This window comes from Protopterus annectens, chromosome 3.part0 (assembly GCF_019279795.1).
Source record: "Protopterus annectens isolate FY-2018-M chromosome 3.part0, PAN1.0, whole genome shotgun sequence".
Taxonomy (NCBI): domain Eukaryota; kingdom Metazoa; phylum Chordata; order Ceratodontiformes; family Protopteridae; genus Protopterus; species Protopterus annectens.
Genome location: NC_056731.1, coordinates 428,144,451 through 428,164,678, shown reverse-complemented (window position 1 = coordinate 428,164,678; position 20,228 = coordinate 428,144,451). Strand labels below are relative to the sequence as shown.

The following is a 20,228-nucleotide window of genomic DNA, read 5'->3' as shown; positions in this document are numbered from 1 at the left end:
ATTAAATGAAAGCTTTGGCAGTGAAGCTAAAGAGAAAAGAATGATCCAAAACTGATTAAGGTAAAATGGCAATGAGGATGTATGACTTAGAAAAAGAAGCCTTTATAAATTAGCCAGAATTTATAAAATAAAATTCAGTGTCTCACTGAGTAGAAGCATAGTAACAAAACGAAGCAGAAGACTAGCTAAAATGTTCACTAACTCCTGCTCAGCCATAAACAAGAATATTTTAACTTTTCTTACTAACAGCACTTAAAAAATAAATGCTCAAATGAGGATGGAGGAAAAAAAATACTGGACAAAAAAGCTTAGAACTTGCAGGCAAACAGTTGGAAAGGATCAAAAGGATCAAAACAAAACATGAAAATATAGATGCTGAATTGTGCTGGATTCAATATCAGCTAGGATCTGTACAGATCAGTATCTTTTTTGAGAACATTATCGTATCTGTTTGAGAATCTACAATTGCATGCTCTTTTATGAAGCTTACTGCAAAACATGGGTTATGCAAACTAATCCTCCATTCAAAAAGAACATTATCTTTTTAAAAAACAGAAAAGATTTGGTTACTATTGGTAAATATATGAAACAATCAAGTTATTTCAAGCTAAGTTATTAAATGGTAAGACTTAATAGGACATATGAATTACCCTCCTTCAAACAACACAATTTTTTTATTTAAATTTGAAGACTCATAATATTAGAAAAACATACTATTATCAATTAATGTTAAATCCCTTCAGAGGTGAAGTTGCAAATATATAATCACATAATGAGGTAACTGTGGCAGATTTTGGGAACAAACCTTATGTTTTGGTTATCTGTGCTATGCATTATACTGCATGTGTTATCCTGAACTGAAAATCTGGAATTGTACAAGTCAAGATTAAGAAAACAAAAGTTTAACAGTATTCTTTTATGAAAACATTTATGTTTAATTTAGCCAAAACTCATATCTAATGCACATTAAAGCGTATATGTCATTATACTGATGTAGTAGAGAACTATTTTGAAGTTGTCAGGCATTACAAAATTCGTTACATTCTTTGGAATGCTTAATTTCTGTGAAGCATATGACACAGGTAGATGATTGTACAAATCCCATAAAGTATGAGAACTGAAATCTCTTCCTAGTTTCTCACCAGTAAGAATGTCGCAAAATGATATCATTCTTACTTTCATAATTATTTCAAATACAGTTTGCAATTTTCCTTTTATTTTTGTTCATTCCAATAAAAGAACTGAAACTAAAACAGTAAGGATTTTTTCTCAGTTTCCAAACGATGGTTACTTTGCAATGAGTGTTATATTAACACAAGCTATAGTGAAGTTATCCTTATTGTATAATCTCAGTGGAGCCAGATATTGTCCCTGTGGAAAGCAAAGGGAAAAAATAAGCATTAATATATAAATCATGAATAAATTGAAGTAAATATAAATTTTAAAAATATCTCAACTAGCTCATAGTTTTAATCCGAAGTAATAGTGGACATTAGTACTGTATCACATTTGCAGTAATTAAAAAGAAATGCATTTTTCACTTACACAGAAGCACAAAATAAAAGTTAGTTCAATGCTGTAGCCATAAGTATTTTATAAGGGCTGTATCCATTTAGCATTACAAAATAAAAGTAGTCTAGCATAGCGGTCTCTTGGGTCATATCAGGGAAGTGCAACATGACTGCTAGCTGATTGCATCTCATCCCCTCCTGCCAAAGGAATATGTTTGATATGAACTGGTCTTTGTTACCTACTTGCCTGTGCTGCTGCATTAAAATAGTGATTTGTCTACCAATATGGCCATTACCTAAAGGCAGCTGTGTTCTTTTCTAGTTCCAGATTATATAGAAGCAACTTGGAACAACTTTGGTTTATTTGAGGTTCACTGCAGGATTTGTCTATCTTGCAGTTTTCTGAAAGGTGCATTATGGTATAGTTTTAGGTTTTTTATTGAAAAATTAGTGCAATCATTTGTGCTGTGTGCCTTACAGCTCATGTGCTACCTTACTTCATGCAGACAGCCACTTGCCAGACAAACTTGGCCGCTGATCACACATTATCATATATATTATATCATATGTATATACATATATATATATATATATATATATATATATATATATATATATATATATATATATATATCACACTTTATCATAAATATAAATATTAATATCTGAAATCATAGGCAGAGTACCTTATTTAGTTCAAGTGGCAATTACTACTGTTTCATTCTTGTTGAAACCATCGCCATAATTTTCAAAGACTATTTCTAATTGTGAATTTAATGAATTTATTATTGTGTAATTTATTTTCAAAGCTAGCCATCAGATACTGCTTGAGAAACACTCTTTCCAGCCTCTTGAAACTTCTGGAAATATGACTAAGACCACAAAGTAACGTTTATATACACACAATGTATTGGCTCATTCTTGAAAGTGAGTCTATGGCCTCAATGTTATAGTCAGCGAACAGTATCATGAATGTTTACAGATGCCTGAGAGATGTCTCCATTAAAACGTATCAGATGATCAGCATGATGCAGCTGGAGACAGTATCCAAGAAAGACTTAACTGTACTTCTGTAAATAAATTGAATCTGAAATACAAACTAATGACTTGTTCAATAGCTTTCAATTAATCACACACATATTTCAACAGAATCAGGGACAAACCTAGAAAAAAATCAGGGACAATCAGGGACATTTTTAAAAGATTAATACTATTAATTCAGACATTACAATAGTAAAAGAATGTTAATTGCTATACATTTGAGAAATAAAAGAAATCTATAACTCTTAATTATTGCCATTATTTCTTTAGTATAATTCACCACCTTTCCTCCAAGAGTCACTAGTTTTAGGAGGGATTAAAAGGGACAGAGCTAAATTTTGGAGTCAAAATCAGGGACATCCATAGAAATCAGGGACAGTTGAGAGGTAGTTATGTGAATGAAGTGGTCACTGGCAGACTGTACCAAGAAATGCAGTTATTTCGTTTCTCATTTCAGCTTGTCAGTCTTTGATGAACTGAGTTTGAATTTGAGACACACTTTCTCAAAAGATTCTCTAAAAATGGTAAATGTCCTTTTTGTGGATACCAAAGTTACACAGAAATAATGTGGATGTAAAGGATTGTGTTGTCTGTAGTGGGATATCAAAAAGCAGCTATATCAGAAGACTATATCACCAGTGGCACACACTGCTGTACCAAAATACTGCATCACCAGTGGCACACAGCACTGTACCAAAAGACTACATCACCAGTGGCACACAGTGTTGTACCAAAAGACTACACCATCAGTAGCACACAGTGTTGTACCAAAATAATACATCATCAGAGGCACACAGTGCTGTAACAAAAGACTACATCATCAGTGGCACACAGTGCTGTACCAAAAGACTACATTGCCAGTGGCATACAGTGCTACATCAAAAGACTGCATCACAAGTGGCACACAGTTCTGAACCAAAATATGACATCACCAGTGGCACACAGTGCTGTACCAAAATACTACATCACTAGTGACACACAACACTGTACCAAAAGACTGAATCACCAGTGGCGCACAGAGTTGTACCAGAAGACTATATTACCAGTGGCACACAGTGCTGTACCAAAATACTGCATTACCAGTGGCACACAGTGCAGTAACAAGAGACTGCATCACCAGTGGCACACAGTGCTGTACCAAAAGACAATATCACTGGTGGCACATAGTGCTGTAGCAAAAGAAAAAGCATTACCAGTGACATACAATGCTGTACCAAAAGACTACATCACCAGTGGCACACAGTGCTCTACCAAAAGACCACATCACTAGTGGCACACTGTGCTGTACCAAAAGACTACATCACCAGTGGCATACAGTGCTGTACCAAAAGAATGCATTACCAGTGAAACACAGTGCTGTACCAAAAGGCTGCATCATCAGTGCACATAGCTCTGTTTGTGGATACTTTGGACCAAGTTGATATTTATTAAGAAAGAGGCAGAAAATTGTCTACAACACCACAACTACTGTACTCAACTGTTAAAACATTTGTGTGCGTGTGTGTGTGTGTGTGTGTGTGTGTGTGTGTGGGGGGGGTACAGCAGATTTTTTTGGCATTTTTTTTGCAAGTGAAGGAAAATATTCTTTGTTCTATGTGTCTAGTTGCTATTTGTACTAGTTTAAAAAAATGACTGATGCTTTCCAGCATTATGCTATTATAGGTTCATAGGTTCATAGGTTCATAGGCTATCTGCCCTAGGGCATTTATAAGCCTAGCCAGAATGTGTTTGGCTTTCGCCACCCATTTTAAATTTATTTTGCTATGCCCTTTTTCGAGGTTAGTATACTGTGCCTCTGTCTAACAGTGACACAGAAGTGATACCCGGGGTAAACATACGATCTCCCATCCACTCATCAAGATTCCTCTTGAAGAGAGTCAATGAGGGACTCTGCCTAACCTGGACTGGGATTTTATTCCAGAATGAAGAGAGCCTCTGGGTTATGAATCTGTCCCTCCAGCATGTCCTATTTATTTCAGTGCTGAGGTTCAAGTCTCTAGCGTAGCTCGATGGGATTTGGATTTTCTGAGGTGCAGCATGTCCATTAATTCCGGGTTGGACATGGCTTTATACGTCAGGCACAGATTGCCTCTGAACAGGCGGTATGGCACTGAGTAGAGCTGGAGTTTCTTTAACCGGCAGCATATGGCATCTGTTTGAGACCTTTGATCCTCTTGGTGAGGTACTTTTGGGGTCTTTCCAGTTGCTGCAGGTGTCTGGTAAGGTACATCCCAAAAGGGCATTGTGCTCAATTATGGGCCTGATGAGGGATGAGTAAAGAGGCACAATGGCGTCCCTGATCTAGATGTGAATCCCTTCATGATTAGGTGGGCTATATAAAATGTTTTTCTAACCACTTTGGCCATGTGGTTGTCAAATGAGAGATTGCTATCAACTTGGGTCCCCAGGTCCCTAATTACTTCTTCTGTACTTAATGGATTACCACCTATGTGGTAATTTGTGGGCACTTTGTTTTTGCCAAAGGGGATGACTATACACTTTTTGGCATTTAGCTTGAGGCCATGGCTCTGGCACCAGTTGTCTGTTTCTATGAGGCCCTTTTGGAGGATGCTTGTGTCAACTGGAGAGTCGATTATGGTGCCCAGTTTGCAGTCATCTGCAAACTTGGTCAGCCACAGTCCTTCCGTGTTGGCCTGTACCTCCGAGAAATATATACCGAACAAGAGAGGTCCCAGGACTGAGCCTTGTGGGACACCACTTTGAATTGTTCAAATGGATTCAACCCTGCTACCAGATGGGAAGACTTCTTTTTTTCAATATTTCCTACAAATAAGATTTCTTTTACTGCATTTCCCTTTTTATCATTTGTAACTGTTGTAGCTATTTTTTTTTCTTGTGAGAAAAGGGAAAACTGTACTTTGTTCTAGGCATTCAGTTGATACTGACTGTTAGTACTAGATGTTTTAATTGTTTGTTGCACCTGTACTTGTTTTTAAAATTTCAGATGCTTCACAGCTTTGTGCTGCTTTTGCTAAGCTGCTCCAGGCTGTCCACTGCTCTTATTAGATTTGACCAGTTTAACTAGATTTCACTTTGCTACTAGTTCTAATATGGCTGGGAATTGCCCATTTTTGCTGTATTTGCTGCAAAAGAAACTGCTATTACTAGAGTGGAGGTATATATATATATATATATATACACATATGAAATACCTTTTATATATATATATATATATATATATATATATATAAAACTATATATATATATATATATATATATATATATATATATATATACATGAAATACATTCATTTGAGTGTCCACACTTAACCTTGAATGGGTGTAACGCCACATTGGAATGTCGATTTTCACAGGGGCGAACCGTCAGAATGTCGTACAAAACATCAAATGTGACATTTCTGACCACTCTACCAACTAAACGAGTGCTACCATTGGTCAAAAGGGGGGGAGAATATTTTGCGCTTCGCATAAATTGCATTCTGATATAGGAGAATTTGCAGCACTGCTTTCGAACATTTCCTGGTCGGCTATCCACCGGCCAATCAAATGAATGTATACCATCTATATATATATATATATATATATATATATATATATATATATATATATATATATACTGCAAAAGAAACTGCTATTACTAGAATGGAAGTATATATATATATATATATATATATATATATATATATATATATATATATATATATATATATATATACATACATACAGATATATATATTTCATTTAGAAATATTGTGGCTGTTTTTCTTTTGTAAAGGAAGAATAAAGCGCTCTTTGTTCAAAGTGTCTAGTTTAGTTGCTGCGGTCTCTTTTGTCTTTTGTTTGGATATGTTTAGTTAGTTGTGCTTTTTGAAATTGCCTGACACTGCATGGTGTTTTATGGTTCTTTCTGCTGCTCTAAAGTGCACAGTGCTCTCAATGGATCTGACCTACTAAACTGGATACAACTTTGTTACTAGACCAGTAAATTTGAGAAGTTCCATACTAAACAAAGTACTGTATAAAGATCCACTAAATAGTAACCAGTTGGAGCAGTAAGACAGATAGCAGAGAAGAAGCTAGCGATGAGTAAAGAGTCCAAATGGGCATTCCTAGACATGGAGAAAGTGTATGAAAAGGTCCCTAGAAAGCTGGTTTGGGCAGTTCTGAGGTGATTTGAAGTCCCAGAAACATTGGTAGAATTAGTGAAAAGTATGAAGAAGGTCCCAATGACTCAATTACGAACAGTATTTGATCTTATAGATCAGTTCCTAGTGGGAGTGGTTGTGCATCAGGGTTCAGTTCTGAGCCCATGGCTGTTCACCCTGGTGATGGACTACATTAGCAAACAGATCAAAGGGGGCAGATCAGCAAATTTGCTGTATGCAGATGATGTGGCATTACAGGTAGACTTTGAGCAAGAATTTCAGCAAAGGGTAGGAGAATGAAATGCAAAACTGAAGGCACATGGGATGAAAGGGAGTACAGATAAGATTGTTATAATAACAGTAAATATTTGAAATCAGAAGAAGCTGAAATTTAAGATATAAAGGAAAATAGTGGAACAGGTTAAAATATTCAAGTATCTGGGACCGTGGTTGAGGAGAAGGGAAGTCTGATTGACTGAGTTAAAGCTAGAATCAGAGGGGCTGCAGCCAGCTGACACAGAGTGCCAGGTGTAGTGTATGACAGAAGAATGTTAAAGAAGCTGAAATGTAAGGCGTACAAAACAGTGGTGTGATTAGTACCACTGTATGGTACAGAATCCTGGGCAGTAGAGGTAAAGCAGCTGAGAAAGCTAGAGATGATGGAGATGAAGTGCCTGAGATGGGCAACAGGATGCACACTATGGGACAGACAAAGAAATGATGACATAAGAGCAGAAGTCAAAGTAGCTCCAGTTGCAGAAAATCTCAAAGAGAAGAGATTACGATGGTTTGGGCACGTGCAGGAAAGCAGAAAAAATCTGCTGAACAAAATTTGAGACAGACAGGATGAAGGCAAGAGGAAAGGAGAGCAAACAGCAAAGCGGTGGATGGATTGTGTGAGAGAAGACCTGTGACAGACAGGCACGAGTGTTGAAGAAGGTAGGAGAGCAGCATTGAATAGGGAGAGATAGCAACGAGTGTCATGACATCCCAATTCCATGTAGAAAATGGGAAAAAGTGGGGGGTGATGATGATGATGATGATCTTGATGTGAGCACTTGTAAACTGCCCTTTTCACTCCAGCCTCCACAGTGAATGAAAGTTATACATGTACTATCATGTTAGATCTTCATGATCCATGTGAATTCACTAACGGTAGGACTGGCTCCCATTGACAGGAGCCTTACTGGCATCTATGCAGCTTTCCCAAGCTCAAACTCCTTCCCATCATTCCACAACACAGCACACTTCCTCTTCTCTCTAGATCAGGCTGGTTTACAAAGCTGGATATCCATATGCTCTCTTATCAGACTTTAGGCAGTAAGTGACACAAGTACTGACACCACTGAAGGCCTCTAGAATTATCACCTACATATCTTCAAAGGATGTGTTATGAATAAAGAAGGGGAAAATTGCCTGTGAGTGGAAGCAGATTGACATTGACATGAATCATAAAGATATAATATTAGGATAAGGACATAACATCAGCAGGTGTCATGATTCTGCCAAATCACTTTGGAATTCAGAGTCCACAGCTTCTTAAAGAAATAGCAGTTTTCTAATGCAGTCTTATTATTATCAAAGATAAGTAATTGTGAGGCCTACCTTCTACCTCCTATTCTTTTTAAACTCTGAAGAAACCAAGCTGACCATTCCAGGATCACCTCATCCTTTTCACCTCTAGGCAAAATCAAACAAGGAGTATCATAAGACTTTGACCATGCCACCCCCTGCTCATTTACATCAACATAAACAGACAACCCTTGGCAGGTAGAATATGGACTCCTACTAGTAGCATGCTCCTCAAAAAAAAAAACTCTGCAATGATTCAAACAATCACTAATAAAATCTGTAGGTTCAGCATAAATGCCAATGAACAGCACTATAAAAAGCAAACTTGTTCCCAGTCAGACAAAGATTTGATTTATTCACCTAGACAGCCACAGAATGTCCTCTCTAGCAGCCAAACTAATACAGGAACTATTATCCTACAACCTCAGAAATCAAAGCCACCCACTCCCTTCCCTACAGGCTCCTAAACCTAAATTACAATGCAAACAACATTGCTTCTCCATACTAAGTTCTAATGTATGGGACTCTATTCATGTCAGTCTCAAAGACACGTCTTGCCACAACTCTGGACACATTACTACCAGATACTTGCTCTACTCCATCAGACATTCTCATAATAAGGTTATATGATATCACTTGCAAATGCAGCCAACTCATGAATCACACTGCAGTGTACATAGCTGTATATATATATATATATATATATATATATATATATATATATATATATATATATATATATATATATATATATATATATATATATATATATATATATATATATATATATATATATATATATATATATATATATATATATATATATATATATATATATATATATATATATATATATATATATATACATACATACATACACACACACACACACACACACACACACACACACACATATATATATATGTATATATATATATATATATATATATATATATATATATATATTGGTACATTCTTGTATTAATGTGTCTGCCCCTCTCCATATTGTATATAATGACATAACTGCATATACTGTGTACTCATGATAATTACCTTATCATATTGTAATATATATGTTTTACTTCTTGATTTTCCTTATTTACTTTTCTCCGGACTGAGACTGAAATTGGTCTTGTTTGATCAGTGATCTACCTCAATTAATAAAGTCATAGAAAATTAAAATACTAGACTTGGGTTTATTTATTACAGAATGCCATGTAAAAAGGTGATGCACAGGTAGACCTAGATTGACAGGCCATACCCAGCTTATAGTGTCTTACAAAAAATATGCAGTGAAGACCATATTGCTGCAGTACAAAACTCATATACTTGAAAAGGTAAGTGAAGTAGCGATGCCCTTGAAGAATGAGCTTTTGGTTAACCTAGTAAAGCCTTAATATTACTGTAACAGAAAAAGAAAATTCACTTGGATAGCCACCTGGACGGCATGACCCTTGGATACCTTTTGGCCTGGTCTGGTTGAACAAAGAAGAGGAAAACTGGTAATATTTTCTGTTATCTTTAGCCCTGTGACAGCAGATCATTGTTATCAATGCACATTCAGGCAGTGAATTTTACATTTGCCTTTCTCGAAAAACTGGGGAAAATGACAGAAGATTGATGGACTGAATAAGGTTTAAATCTGAACTCAACCTGGACAAACAGGCTGGAAAATTCTAAAGAGAAACTCTGTCTTAATGAAAAAAAACAGGTAATGGAAGTGACAAGATAGACCCGGGATTCATGAAAGAAAACTTTCCATGCAGGAACAATGTAGCTGCTCCTGCGCAGAATATGGTCGCTGAGCGATTTAGGAAACAGCTGATCTGATGTGCGTGAGGTTGCCGACACTGTTCCTGTATGAAAAGCCATGGAGAGTGCTAATTAACTCATTTGCAGGTGAAAACCATGCAAATGAGGTGAATTAGCGATTCAGGAAGCAGGCAGGCATCTGTGCAGGAACAGTCAAAGTTGCAAAAATGTGTTTGGTTGCTAACCAAACACATTTCTGCAAATAGCAAAATGGAGCTATGACAGCTTAAATAAAACCATGTATTATAAACTTTAGGCATGCCAATTGCCAAATATATGACCATTGGCATGGGAAAATGTTTAATTTAATAAAAAAAAGTATTTTTTTTTGGCCAATCTCGGCCGTTTAAGCATAGGGCAATTGCGCGCAATCGGGATTATGCCTAAAATAATTAAAAAAAAAGTAAATCCTCAATATTAGGGGAAATCTGCATTTTTACCATTATAGTCAATGGCATGCAGAATCAAAACATTACCAGGGAGTACTTGTTGTCAAGGAGAAAGGCTCCGTTTCAGCACAGTAACTGTGGACTAAGGCAGTGGGGTATACAAATGAAGGGAAATTTATTGAATCACAAAATATTCTAAGTCCACACACTGTACCTAATCGTGTAGGTGCTAGAACAGGATAGTGTAGGCAATAGGAGCAGCTAACATGAAAAGGTGGTTTGCCATGGTTGCTATAAGCACATTGGAACTCCTTTGCCCGGCTTTGCTCTTAGCTAAGCACCGCTAAGCAAGGGACTGTGTCTGAGGCTGTAATGTTTTACACCATGAAACGAAGAGCGTGTTCGCATCAAGGGAGGGCCATTTCTGCTAAAATGTGTTTACCTTAGCTAAATGGGTGTGTGCAGTGTGCTCTGGGACTTAACCAAAAAAAAAAATGGAAATAGCAGCACTGTTTACATTTAGGCAGCGGGTTTGTGCACCGCATCTCTGGACTTAAAAAGTGCAGAAATGGGAAGGGGGAAAAGAAAAAAAAAGGGAAATAGCAAAATACAGCCACTCAAATACATGTAAAGTAGTCAGCAGATGGAATGTCTCAACGTCAGCCAATCACACAGGCAGCATTTGCCACAAACCAGTATAAACTATGCAAACACCTTCCAGTCTGTTTTTTCCCACAAACTCTGCACCACAGGTGTAATCATACGGGAGAATTTTAACTGACAAAACTAGCAAAAAATGTTAGGGGCTGCTGTTGCTTTGATCTATCAGTATGTGCAAGAGGCCGAGGGCACTGAGGAGGATAATCCTGACAACCGAGTCAGACAGAGGAGGAGAAGAAGAGTGTTCAGACCCAGGGTAACCTACCAGGGGCTACATTATCTGGAGATAGTAGAGCGCTACAGGGTGGACAGGGATACACTTCAGCAACTTGTTGAGCTGTGCCAGCCCTGCCTCAGACCCAGAACCAACAGAGAAGAACCCATCCCAGTGGATACCAGGGTATGTGTAGCCTTAAGAATACTAGTTGCAGGTACTTTCCAAAGACCAACTGGGGATATCATGGGGGTTTCACAGGCATCTGCATCCAGGAAACTCCACCACTTCCTGGATGCCATGCGACCACATGCCGCTGAGCACATTTACTTCCCCAGCACCCGTGAGGAGAGGACCAGTAATATGCGTCTCTTCCACCATGTAGCAAAATACCCAGAGGTACTGGGTGCCATAGACTGCATGCACATCCTCATCAAAGCATCACCCGGTGAGCAGGCTAGTGTCTACCTAAACTGCAAGTGGTTCCACTCCATCACCTGCCAGGTCATGTGCAATGTCCATGGCATTATCATGAATCTGTGTAGTGGCAGCCCTGGAAGCTATCACAACTCCCGCATCTGGCATTCATCACAGCTCTACCAGGCATTTTCCGGTGGGGACATCCCATATGGCCATCTGGTGGGGGATACTGGCTTGGCACTGGAGCCATGGCTGATGACACCCATCAGAAATGCACACACACCCACACAAGAATGCCATAATGAGGTACATGCACAAACCAGGATCATTATAGAGTGTGTGTTTGGGATGCTCAAGTCACGGTTCTGCTGCCTTGACATATCCTGTGGAGCCTTGCAGTACTCTCCAGCCACATGCGCACACATGTTCATAGTATGTGCCATGCTACACAATAGGATCATGTGACAGCTGCAGCAGGAACAAATGGAGAAGGGCCACACAGCCCCCCACCATTGCCAAGGGCTCCACGGGCACAGAGGGACTATGAGGAGGAACTTCCTGAGCTTGCCCTTGTAGGCCGATGGTGGCGTGCCCAGTATGCCCTGTCCTTGGCAAAGAGGCAATGCATAGCACATACACTGACACTGTAGGGCATGAGGGACTGATATCTCTCTCTGAATCACACACACAGTAAAATGGAAGCCAAACATCACACCACCTATACCTTACCATGTATAGGCAGTGTACTGCATGCATCCAATGTAATCAGCCCTCAGGCACCGTCCTCAGTCTTTTTAACAATAAATGAATGGAGTAGAATGTTCTGATAGCATATCTATGGTATTGATTCAAGCATGCAAGGGAATGGGGTGGCTTACTGGGATAGCAGCATACAACTGACAGCTATGTGGGACAGCAGTAAGTGTATGCCCAGTACTGGCTTACCCACACTATGCAGTACCACCCCAGTTGACAAATACCACTGCAGTATATGTGGTGAGCCAAATAACTGGGGGGAGTCATAGGTCACATGCATGGATGTCAAAGTGGGGGTCCCATACTCACCCCAGCCTCACCCAGCAGATCAGCTGTAGAAAACCATACAGAAATGTCTGGCAAGTGCCCCCACATGGTGACATCCATGAAATTCCCACCTACAGACTTACACAGTGATATCACAGCAGGTCTGGCAGTGGCAATATGGCTCTGAAAGGTAAGAAGTCTGAAACTAAAAATGTTTATGTCAGAACAATCTGACCTGTGTTGATACTGTTATGCCTGTAGTCTCAAAGATAGGGCACCACTATGCTCAATGTGACCAAAATGTTAAGCAAATATCAGCACAGTCTCTGCAAATGTGTATTGTATACAGATGTGTCACCCCACCACCCATAATCCCATATAACTGCATTAACATGTCCCTAGCCTTAAGCAGCATCCAGCTGTCAACTGGAGTGATGGCTCAACATGAACAAAAAGCAATTGTCAGTAACACACAGTCAACTTACTGGTACCATCCCAGGTGTGTCCACTGCCGGCAGCCTGGGAACATATGATCATCAGAATGCATTGCCTTGCTACAGATGGGGTGCATCTGTCACACCTGGCCTATAGGCCTCTGGCAAATGCCCATGCCTCACCCACATTGCCCTGTTAGGGAGTGCCATGGGGTCCATAACACCAACATAACACAGTCTACAAAATGAAAAGAAAGGCCATGCTGTTAACTGCTAGGAGCAAACCTGCCAGCTTCAGAGAGCCAGAAATCTGGACAAAGCCATGAATAAAGGGGTGATAAAGGTCCAAAGAGAAGCACACATTTGAATACTGCTCTAATAATGTTAGAAAGTTGATGGAATGACTGTATTAGCATGGAATGTCTGATGGGTATAAAGTCTGAAACTACAATGTCAACTGTCAGTAGTCTCTGACTTCAACCCTGAATGACTTGCAAAACACTTTCCCTTGAAAACCACACTTGTTTGGATAACCAACCAGATATATGAGCCATTAATCTGGACAGTCTGTGATACTCTGTACAGTCAACAGGCAGGGCTAGGCATCTAAACATGGGAATGCACTTGTTGCAGGCAGTCCTAACCCTGGAAGATGGTGACATGTCTGCATCCACAGAACCCTGGTGCACAGCCATGGGAAGTAACACACCATTCCCTGATCACTCATCCTGTGCAGCATCCTGACCCCAAAATGTGGCCAGCCAAGCCAAATGAGGTGGACCATACATATATGTGAGGCACACCCACACCTCCAGGCTGGTCAAACAGTCTGACACACACAAGACCCTCCAAGTGCAGTCAACCTTTGAGAAGACCCCTATGCAAAGTACTGGTAGCTATAGGCCAACATATATGACCTAGGACACCCCCCCACATATCGTATCCCCTACAAATCTGTCTGGAGTCTGCCTGTCACCCTGATCCTGCCTGACTTATATTACCCAACCGCAGACTGAAAATCAGACCATGCCAGAACAGAAATGCACAGAGATTCCACCATTGTAATATATCACCATGGTGCTGGACCATTTCCACAGCTCCAGCAATCAACTGGTTGTAGGCACACTCTCAACAGACTGGATTGTGCAAGAATGCCTACCATTTAGCACATAATATTAGTTTGTGCATCATCCATCCTTTATTCCTCTGGTAAATCACTGTGATGATCTGAGCAGGTATGTCACGAGGTGCTGAAGCAATACATGACAGTGTCAAATGTCATATATGTCAGATGTCTGCTAAAACAAACCCTGCAACCCTAGCAATCCATACATTACTGAGAGAAATAGTCACAATCACTGTATGGCCCATTGTCTCCCTATTTTGATAGGTTATCTACAAATATCCTGCAACAAGAGGTTAAGAGGCATGGTTGTAGCACAAAACAAACCAGACTTGAGTACAACAGTCCCTGGAATGGAGTCCCACATTTACTATAGAAGGTCACACTGGGCATGCTCATACATTTAGAGAATTGTCAGTAGGATCTAGGAATTAACAGGCCTTTCCCACCCAGTGCACTTCCCATTGCCCTACTTTAGTAGTCCTGAAGATGTCTGTCATCAGTGAAGTACCTTTCGTTAGGCCTCACACGTATAAGCTCTGTGGTGCATGCAATAAGTGTGCAAAGTAATTTGTATAGCGTGCTCCGCTAATGCATCTTTCTCCAGTGTCGTGACATAGTTAGGTAGGGGTTTGAATCCTGCAAAGGGATTGTATGTGTGTTATGCAGCCCCCAAACATCTCCAACGCCCAAGTGAGAACTGCTCTCCAAAGCAAAAACACAGCATCCATGGGACCTGATGGTGTCCCCGCTGTGTGCTCCAAACTCAATGAGGAATTAAACCCACAGCAAGGACAGCTGTTTAATCATAGTCTTACCTCTGGATGGAGTGGCGACTGCAACTGTGGTCCCACTTCACAAAGGCGGTGCCCTCCCGACCTCTAAATTATACCCCATTAGCTTGACAAGCCTTATCTGCAAAGCCATGGAGAGGATCATAATGGACCTCATAAATAAAGACATAGGGAATTTGCAGACTTTGGATCCATCCCAGTTTGGCTTTGTCAAAGGCAGATCATGCCTTCTAAACTTGGTTGACTTTTTGAAACAGTCACCAAAGCCATTGATGAGGAAAGGCAGTCCATACAGCCTACCTCGATCTGGCGAAGGCCTTGATACAATACCCCACTGGTATCATTGAAAACTCATCAGCTTAAATGTTAACCCATACATCACAAGATGGGTTGCAAACTGGCTGAGTGACAGAACCCACAGGGTCAGAGTTGCTGGCGCCATGTCAGACTCAAAGCCTGTCACAAGTGGTGTACCACAGGGCTCAGTCCTGGGCCACTCTTGTTTGGCATCTACTTTTCGAAGTACAAGCAAACACAGGAGGGTTATGGCTGACAAAGTTTGCAGATGACTGCAAACTGGGCCATAGTAGAAAACACATCTGACACAGATATCCTTCAGAAGGGTCTCACAGAAACGGATAACTGGTGCCAGAGCCATGGCCTAAAGTTAAATGCCAAAAAATGCATAGTCATACCCTTCGGGAAAAACAAGGTTACCCCTAGCTACCAAATAGGTGGCAATCCACTGAGCATAGAAGAAGTTATCAGGGACCTGGGACCCAGGTTGACAGTAGTCTGTCATTCGACACCCATGTAGCTAAAGTAGTTAGGAAGACCTTCTACATTGCCCACCTTATCATGATGGGATTCTCATCTAGATCAAGGGAGGTCATAGTCTCCCTATACTCATCACTCATCAGACCAATGATTGAGTACAATGCCCCATTCGGAATGTATCTGACCCGACACTTGCAGCAGCTGGAGAGGCCACAAAGTTCCTCACCAAAAGGATAAAGGGTCTCAAACATCTGTCCTATGCTGCCCGACTGAAAGAACTCCAGCTCTATTCAGTCGCTACCTTGCTCAGAGGTGACCTTTGCCTAACATACAAGGCCATGTCAAACCCAGATTTGATGAATATGCTTCACCTCAAAAATCTAGATCCCAGAGCCACAAGGCGGAGACTTAAACCTCGACCACGGCTATTAATAGGGGCTGGAGGATAGATTCATCACCCAAAGACTCCTATGCTGTGGAATAAAATCCCATATGTGAGGCAGAGCACTCGCTGGCCTTGTTCAAGAGAAATCTTGACCAATGGATGGGAGATCGCAGATATACCCCAGGGATTACCTCAGTGTCACTGCTCAACAGAGGCACAGCAAAATAATGGGTATAGTTCCCCATACTCTATGGGCTAGGCTTGTAAATGCCCTCGGGCAGATAGCCTAGTATGAACCTATGAACCTATGAACCTATGAACACTATAGTACAAATAATTAGTTAGGCAGGAGTTCTAATCTCAGTTCTGGCAAATGTAAAAGTGTGTGTGTTTATAAGTTAAAGCTTTTGGGTCACTTCAAACCCAGTACACTTCCCATTGCTGTACTTTAACAGTCCTGCAGATATCAGTCACCTTAGAAGCATCTTTTGACAGGCCTCCCCCCTATAACTCTGTGGCGCGTGTGATAACTGCATAACACTATAATACAAATAACTAGTTAGGTAGGAGCTGTAATCTCAGTCCTGGAAAATGCAAAAGCATTGTGCTATGTGCAATAACTATGTGATAGTATGGAATAGATAACAAGATAGGCAACCCTTCTAATCCTTGGATATCACTCCCCACTCAGGAATCATACACAAACACACTCAGATAGGCAGCAACCCCTACATCAGTAGGTGGCCTGCAAAATGGCCCACAGATAGAACCAGCAGTGTGAAAGCAGCGGACTCCATGTCAGACTGCTAAACAGTTATGAGTGGAGTCCCACAGGTTGTGGACCTGGGTCCCTTCATGTTTGGGATCCACACCTCTGAGGACCAGCCCAATATGAAGGCAGCCTGGCTGACAATGTTTGCAGATAACTAAGGTGGGTGCTATTATTACCCCCCACCACGTGAGGCTAACATCCTTCACAAAGGCCTCTCTGAGACCTACGACTGTTTTCAGAACCCTGGACATAAGCTCAGTGCCAGATGATGTGCCGCCATCCCCTTTGGGTACGACATGGTTCCCATAAAGTGATACATTGATGATAGTCCACTGAACACTGATGTTGGTATAAGGGAACTGGGAACACAGGTTGACAGTGAGCTCTCTGTTGACCACCACAGTGCCACTGTCATCCGAAAGTCCTTCCATGTGTCACTTCTCCTAACTAAGGGTGTTGAATCCAGGAAGGGAAAGGACAGTGTTTCCCTGTACTCTCCCCTCAGTAGACAAGTCAATGTGTACTACAGCCCATTTTCCATGTACCCCACTGGATACCTGCAACAACAGGGGAGGCTGCAAATGTACCACACAAAGAGGATCTTAGGTACTACACACTTGCCCCATATGGACAGACTCCAACAACTCCAATGAATCTCTGTCTCATATTGGCTACTTAGGTGTGATCTCTGCCTGACATACACAGCCATGCCTGACCCAACCCTGTCAGGAATGCTACATCCAAAGAAACCAATCTGTCCACACAATGTGCCCCAGATAGCCTCAACCCCATCCTCAAAATCAACAGGACATGCTCAAGGAACAGGTTCACAACCCAGAGACTGGCCATGCTATGGATTAGATGTCAAATACATGTCAAACTGAGCACATCACTGGCCCTCTTCAAGAGAAATCAGGAGGAGTGGATGGGGAATAGAATACTCACCCTGGGGTTCACTCCAGTGACTATACTCAGTAGGCACACTGGGGTGTATCGTCAGGTGACACGATGCCAGAGTATTCCCATGAGCTAGCCTTGTAAAGCCTCCATGGCCATTTGCCACATACATAGCTATGAATCTTTGAACCTATGGATCTCAGTACTGTCAAATGTGTGGTTTTGTATGTGTGTGTGTGTTTCTATGTGTGTGTTTCTGTGTGTGTGTGTGTGTGTGTGTGTGTGTGTGTGTGTGTGTGTGTGTGTGTAAATGTGTTTGTGAGTGTATAAACATGTGGATGAAAGTAGTTGGTGGCATATCTCACCCAATACAACTACCATTGTCATACCTTACAAGTGCTGTAAATGTTATTCATTATATAGGTACCTATGAACCTATGAACCTTGGGACACTCCCCAAACTATAAACTCTGTGGTGTGTGCGCTAACTGCATAACACTATAATACCAATAACTACATAGCTTGGGGTTCTAATATGAGTCTTGGCAAGTGTGTGTGTGTGTGTGTGTGTGTGTGTGTGTGTGTGTGTGTGTGTGTGTGTGTGTGTGTGTGTGTTATTGTGTGTAAGCATGTATATATGTAGGCTACAGTATTGTACAGCTTCTCACACCCAGTACTTCACCCATTGTCATAATTTGCAAGGCCTGGTGATGTCTCTCACCTTAGACGTCCCTTTGGACAAGTGTCGCCCCATAACCTCCATGGCACATGCGATAAATGTGTAACAATGTAGTAACAATAATAGATAGGTAGGGGTTCTAATCTCAGTCCTGGCAAATGTGTGTGAGAAAAGACTATATTGTGTGTGTGTGTGTGTGTGTGTGTGTGTGTGTGTGTGTGTGTGTGTGTGTGTGTGTGTGTGTGTGTGTGTGTGTGTGTGTGTGTGTTTGTGTGATAACAACGTTCATTGAATGGGCATGGTTTCATATTTTGTGCCATGGTACTCACAGTATACATTCCTAGGTCTACTGTATGAGGTCCACTATTCACATCCACTCTAGTGGTATCTGTAGAGACTCTTCAGCCCTATAAGCCCTGTACAACAATATGGAATAGTATGGTACAAATAGCAGTGGTTGTGAGTGTGTAGACTTGTATGTGACACTATTATGAGTACTCTCACACCCAGTACAGCCACCATTGCCATACTGCACAAGGCCACATGATGTTGTTCATCTTACAGGTACCTTGTAACACTCATCACACTAGTAGTCCTGTGCCACCTGAAATAATCGCATAATAGTTTGGTAGCACAACTTGATAGGTAGGGCAACTGTGATCCTGTGCGTGTGTGTGTGTGTGTGTGTGTGTGTGTGTGTGTGTGTGTGTGTGTGTGTGTGTGTGTGTGTGTGTGTGTGTGTGTGTGTGTGTGTGTGTGTGTGTGTGTGAACAGTATTCTTTGTTTGTTAGGTTGATGCAATATCCTCTGGGGTTGAGGAGTTAGCAATCTGAGGTGTGTTTCACTCACCACACTTAACATTGTCCAGTCTACTAGAGCTGATATCAACAACCATAGACTTAGATACAACCCCTCAGCCCTATAAGCTGTGAGGCACATGCAAGAACTGTTACACAGACCTGGGAAATGTGTGCAGATACAGCTGTACCTCGGCAATGACATGGTCGATGTGTTACAACACTGCCATACCCCTCATTGGTGATGTCTGCAGGGCCACATCCTGCTGACACACAGACACCTGGAACACAAACAGAATACAGCATGTGAGAACACATTCTCTTAGTGTTACTAACACCAATAATGCATCATGGCTGAAAAGGTACACACACACTCTGATGTGTACCCATTACAAATACCAGATGATAGCACCTTACACAGCATTAAATAGCTACACACTACTAAAGTAACCCTGTACATCAGACCCATATTAGCATGTCCCTGCATTGATGGTATGGATGGCAGGGATGTGGAACAGTTATCATCATATGCACATGGTGTTGTGTGGGTTTGGCAGAAGCCTAGGCTGGGCCATAGGTGAACATCATGTGTGTGTATGTGTGTGTGTGTGTGTGTGTGTGTGTGTGTGTGTGTGTTTGGGGAGGTGTTCATTAAATAGGCTGTGCAGGGGTGGTGTTTGTATGTGTGTGTGTGTGTGTGTGTGTGTGTGTGTGTGTGTGTGTGTGTGTGTGTGTGTGTTTGTGGAGGTGACTTGTCTGATGCAGATGTGTGTGTGTTTGTATGCACATAGTCACGCCATG

At 41.0% G+C, this 20,228-nt stretch overlaps 1 protein-coding gene across 1 annotated transcript in view; it reads right to left on the bottom strand.

The window, feature by feature from the left end:
• Positions 1-862: 862 nt before the first annotated feature.
• The window catches only part of LY86 (lymphocyte antigen 86), a 669,137-nt gene continuing 649,771 nt past the window's right edge, over positions 863-20,228 (bottom strand). Inside the window, exon 5 of the mRNA XM_044064862.1 lies at positions 863-1,371. Coding sequence (XP_043920797.1) covers positions 1,288-1,371 — 84 coding nt within the window. The 3' untranslated portion in view covers positions 863-1,287. The remainder of the gene's footprint in view (positions 1,372-20,228) is intronic.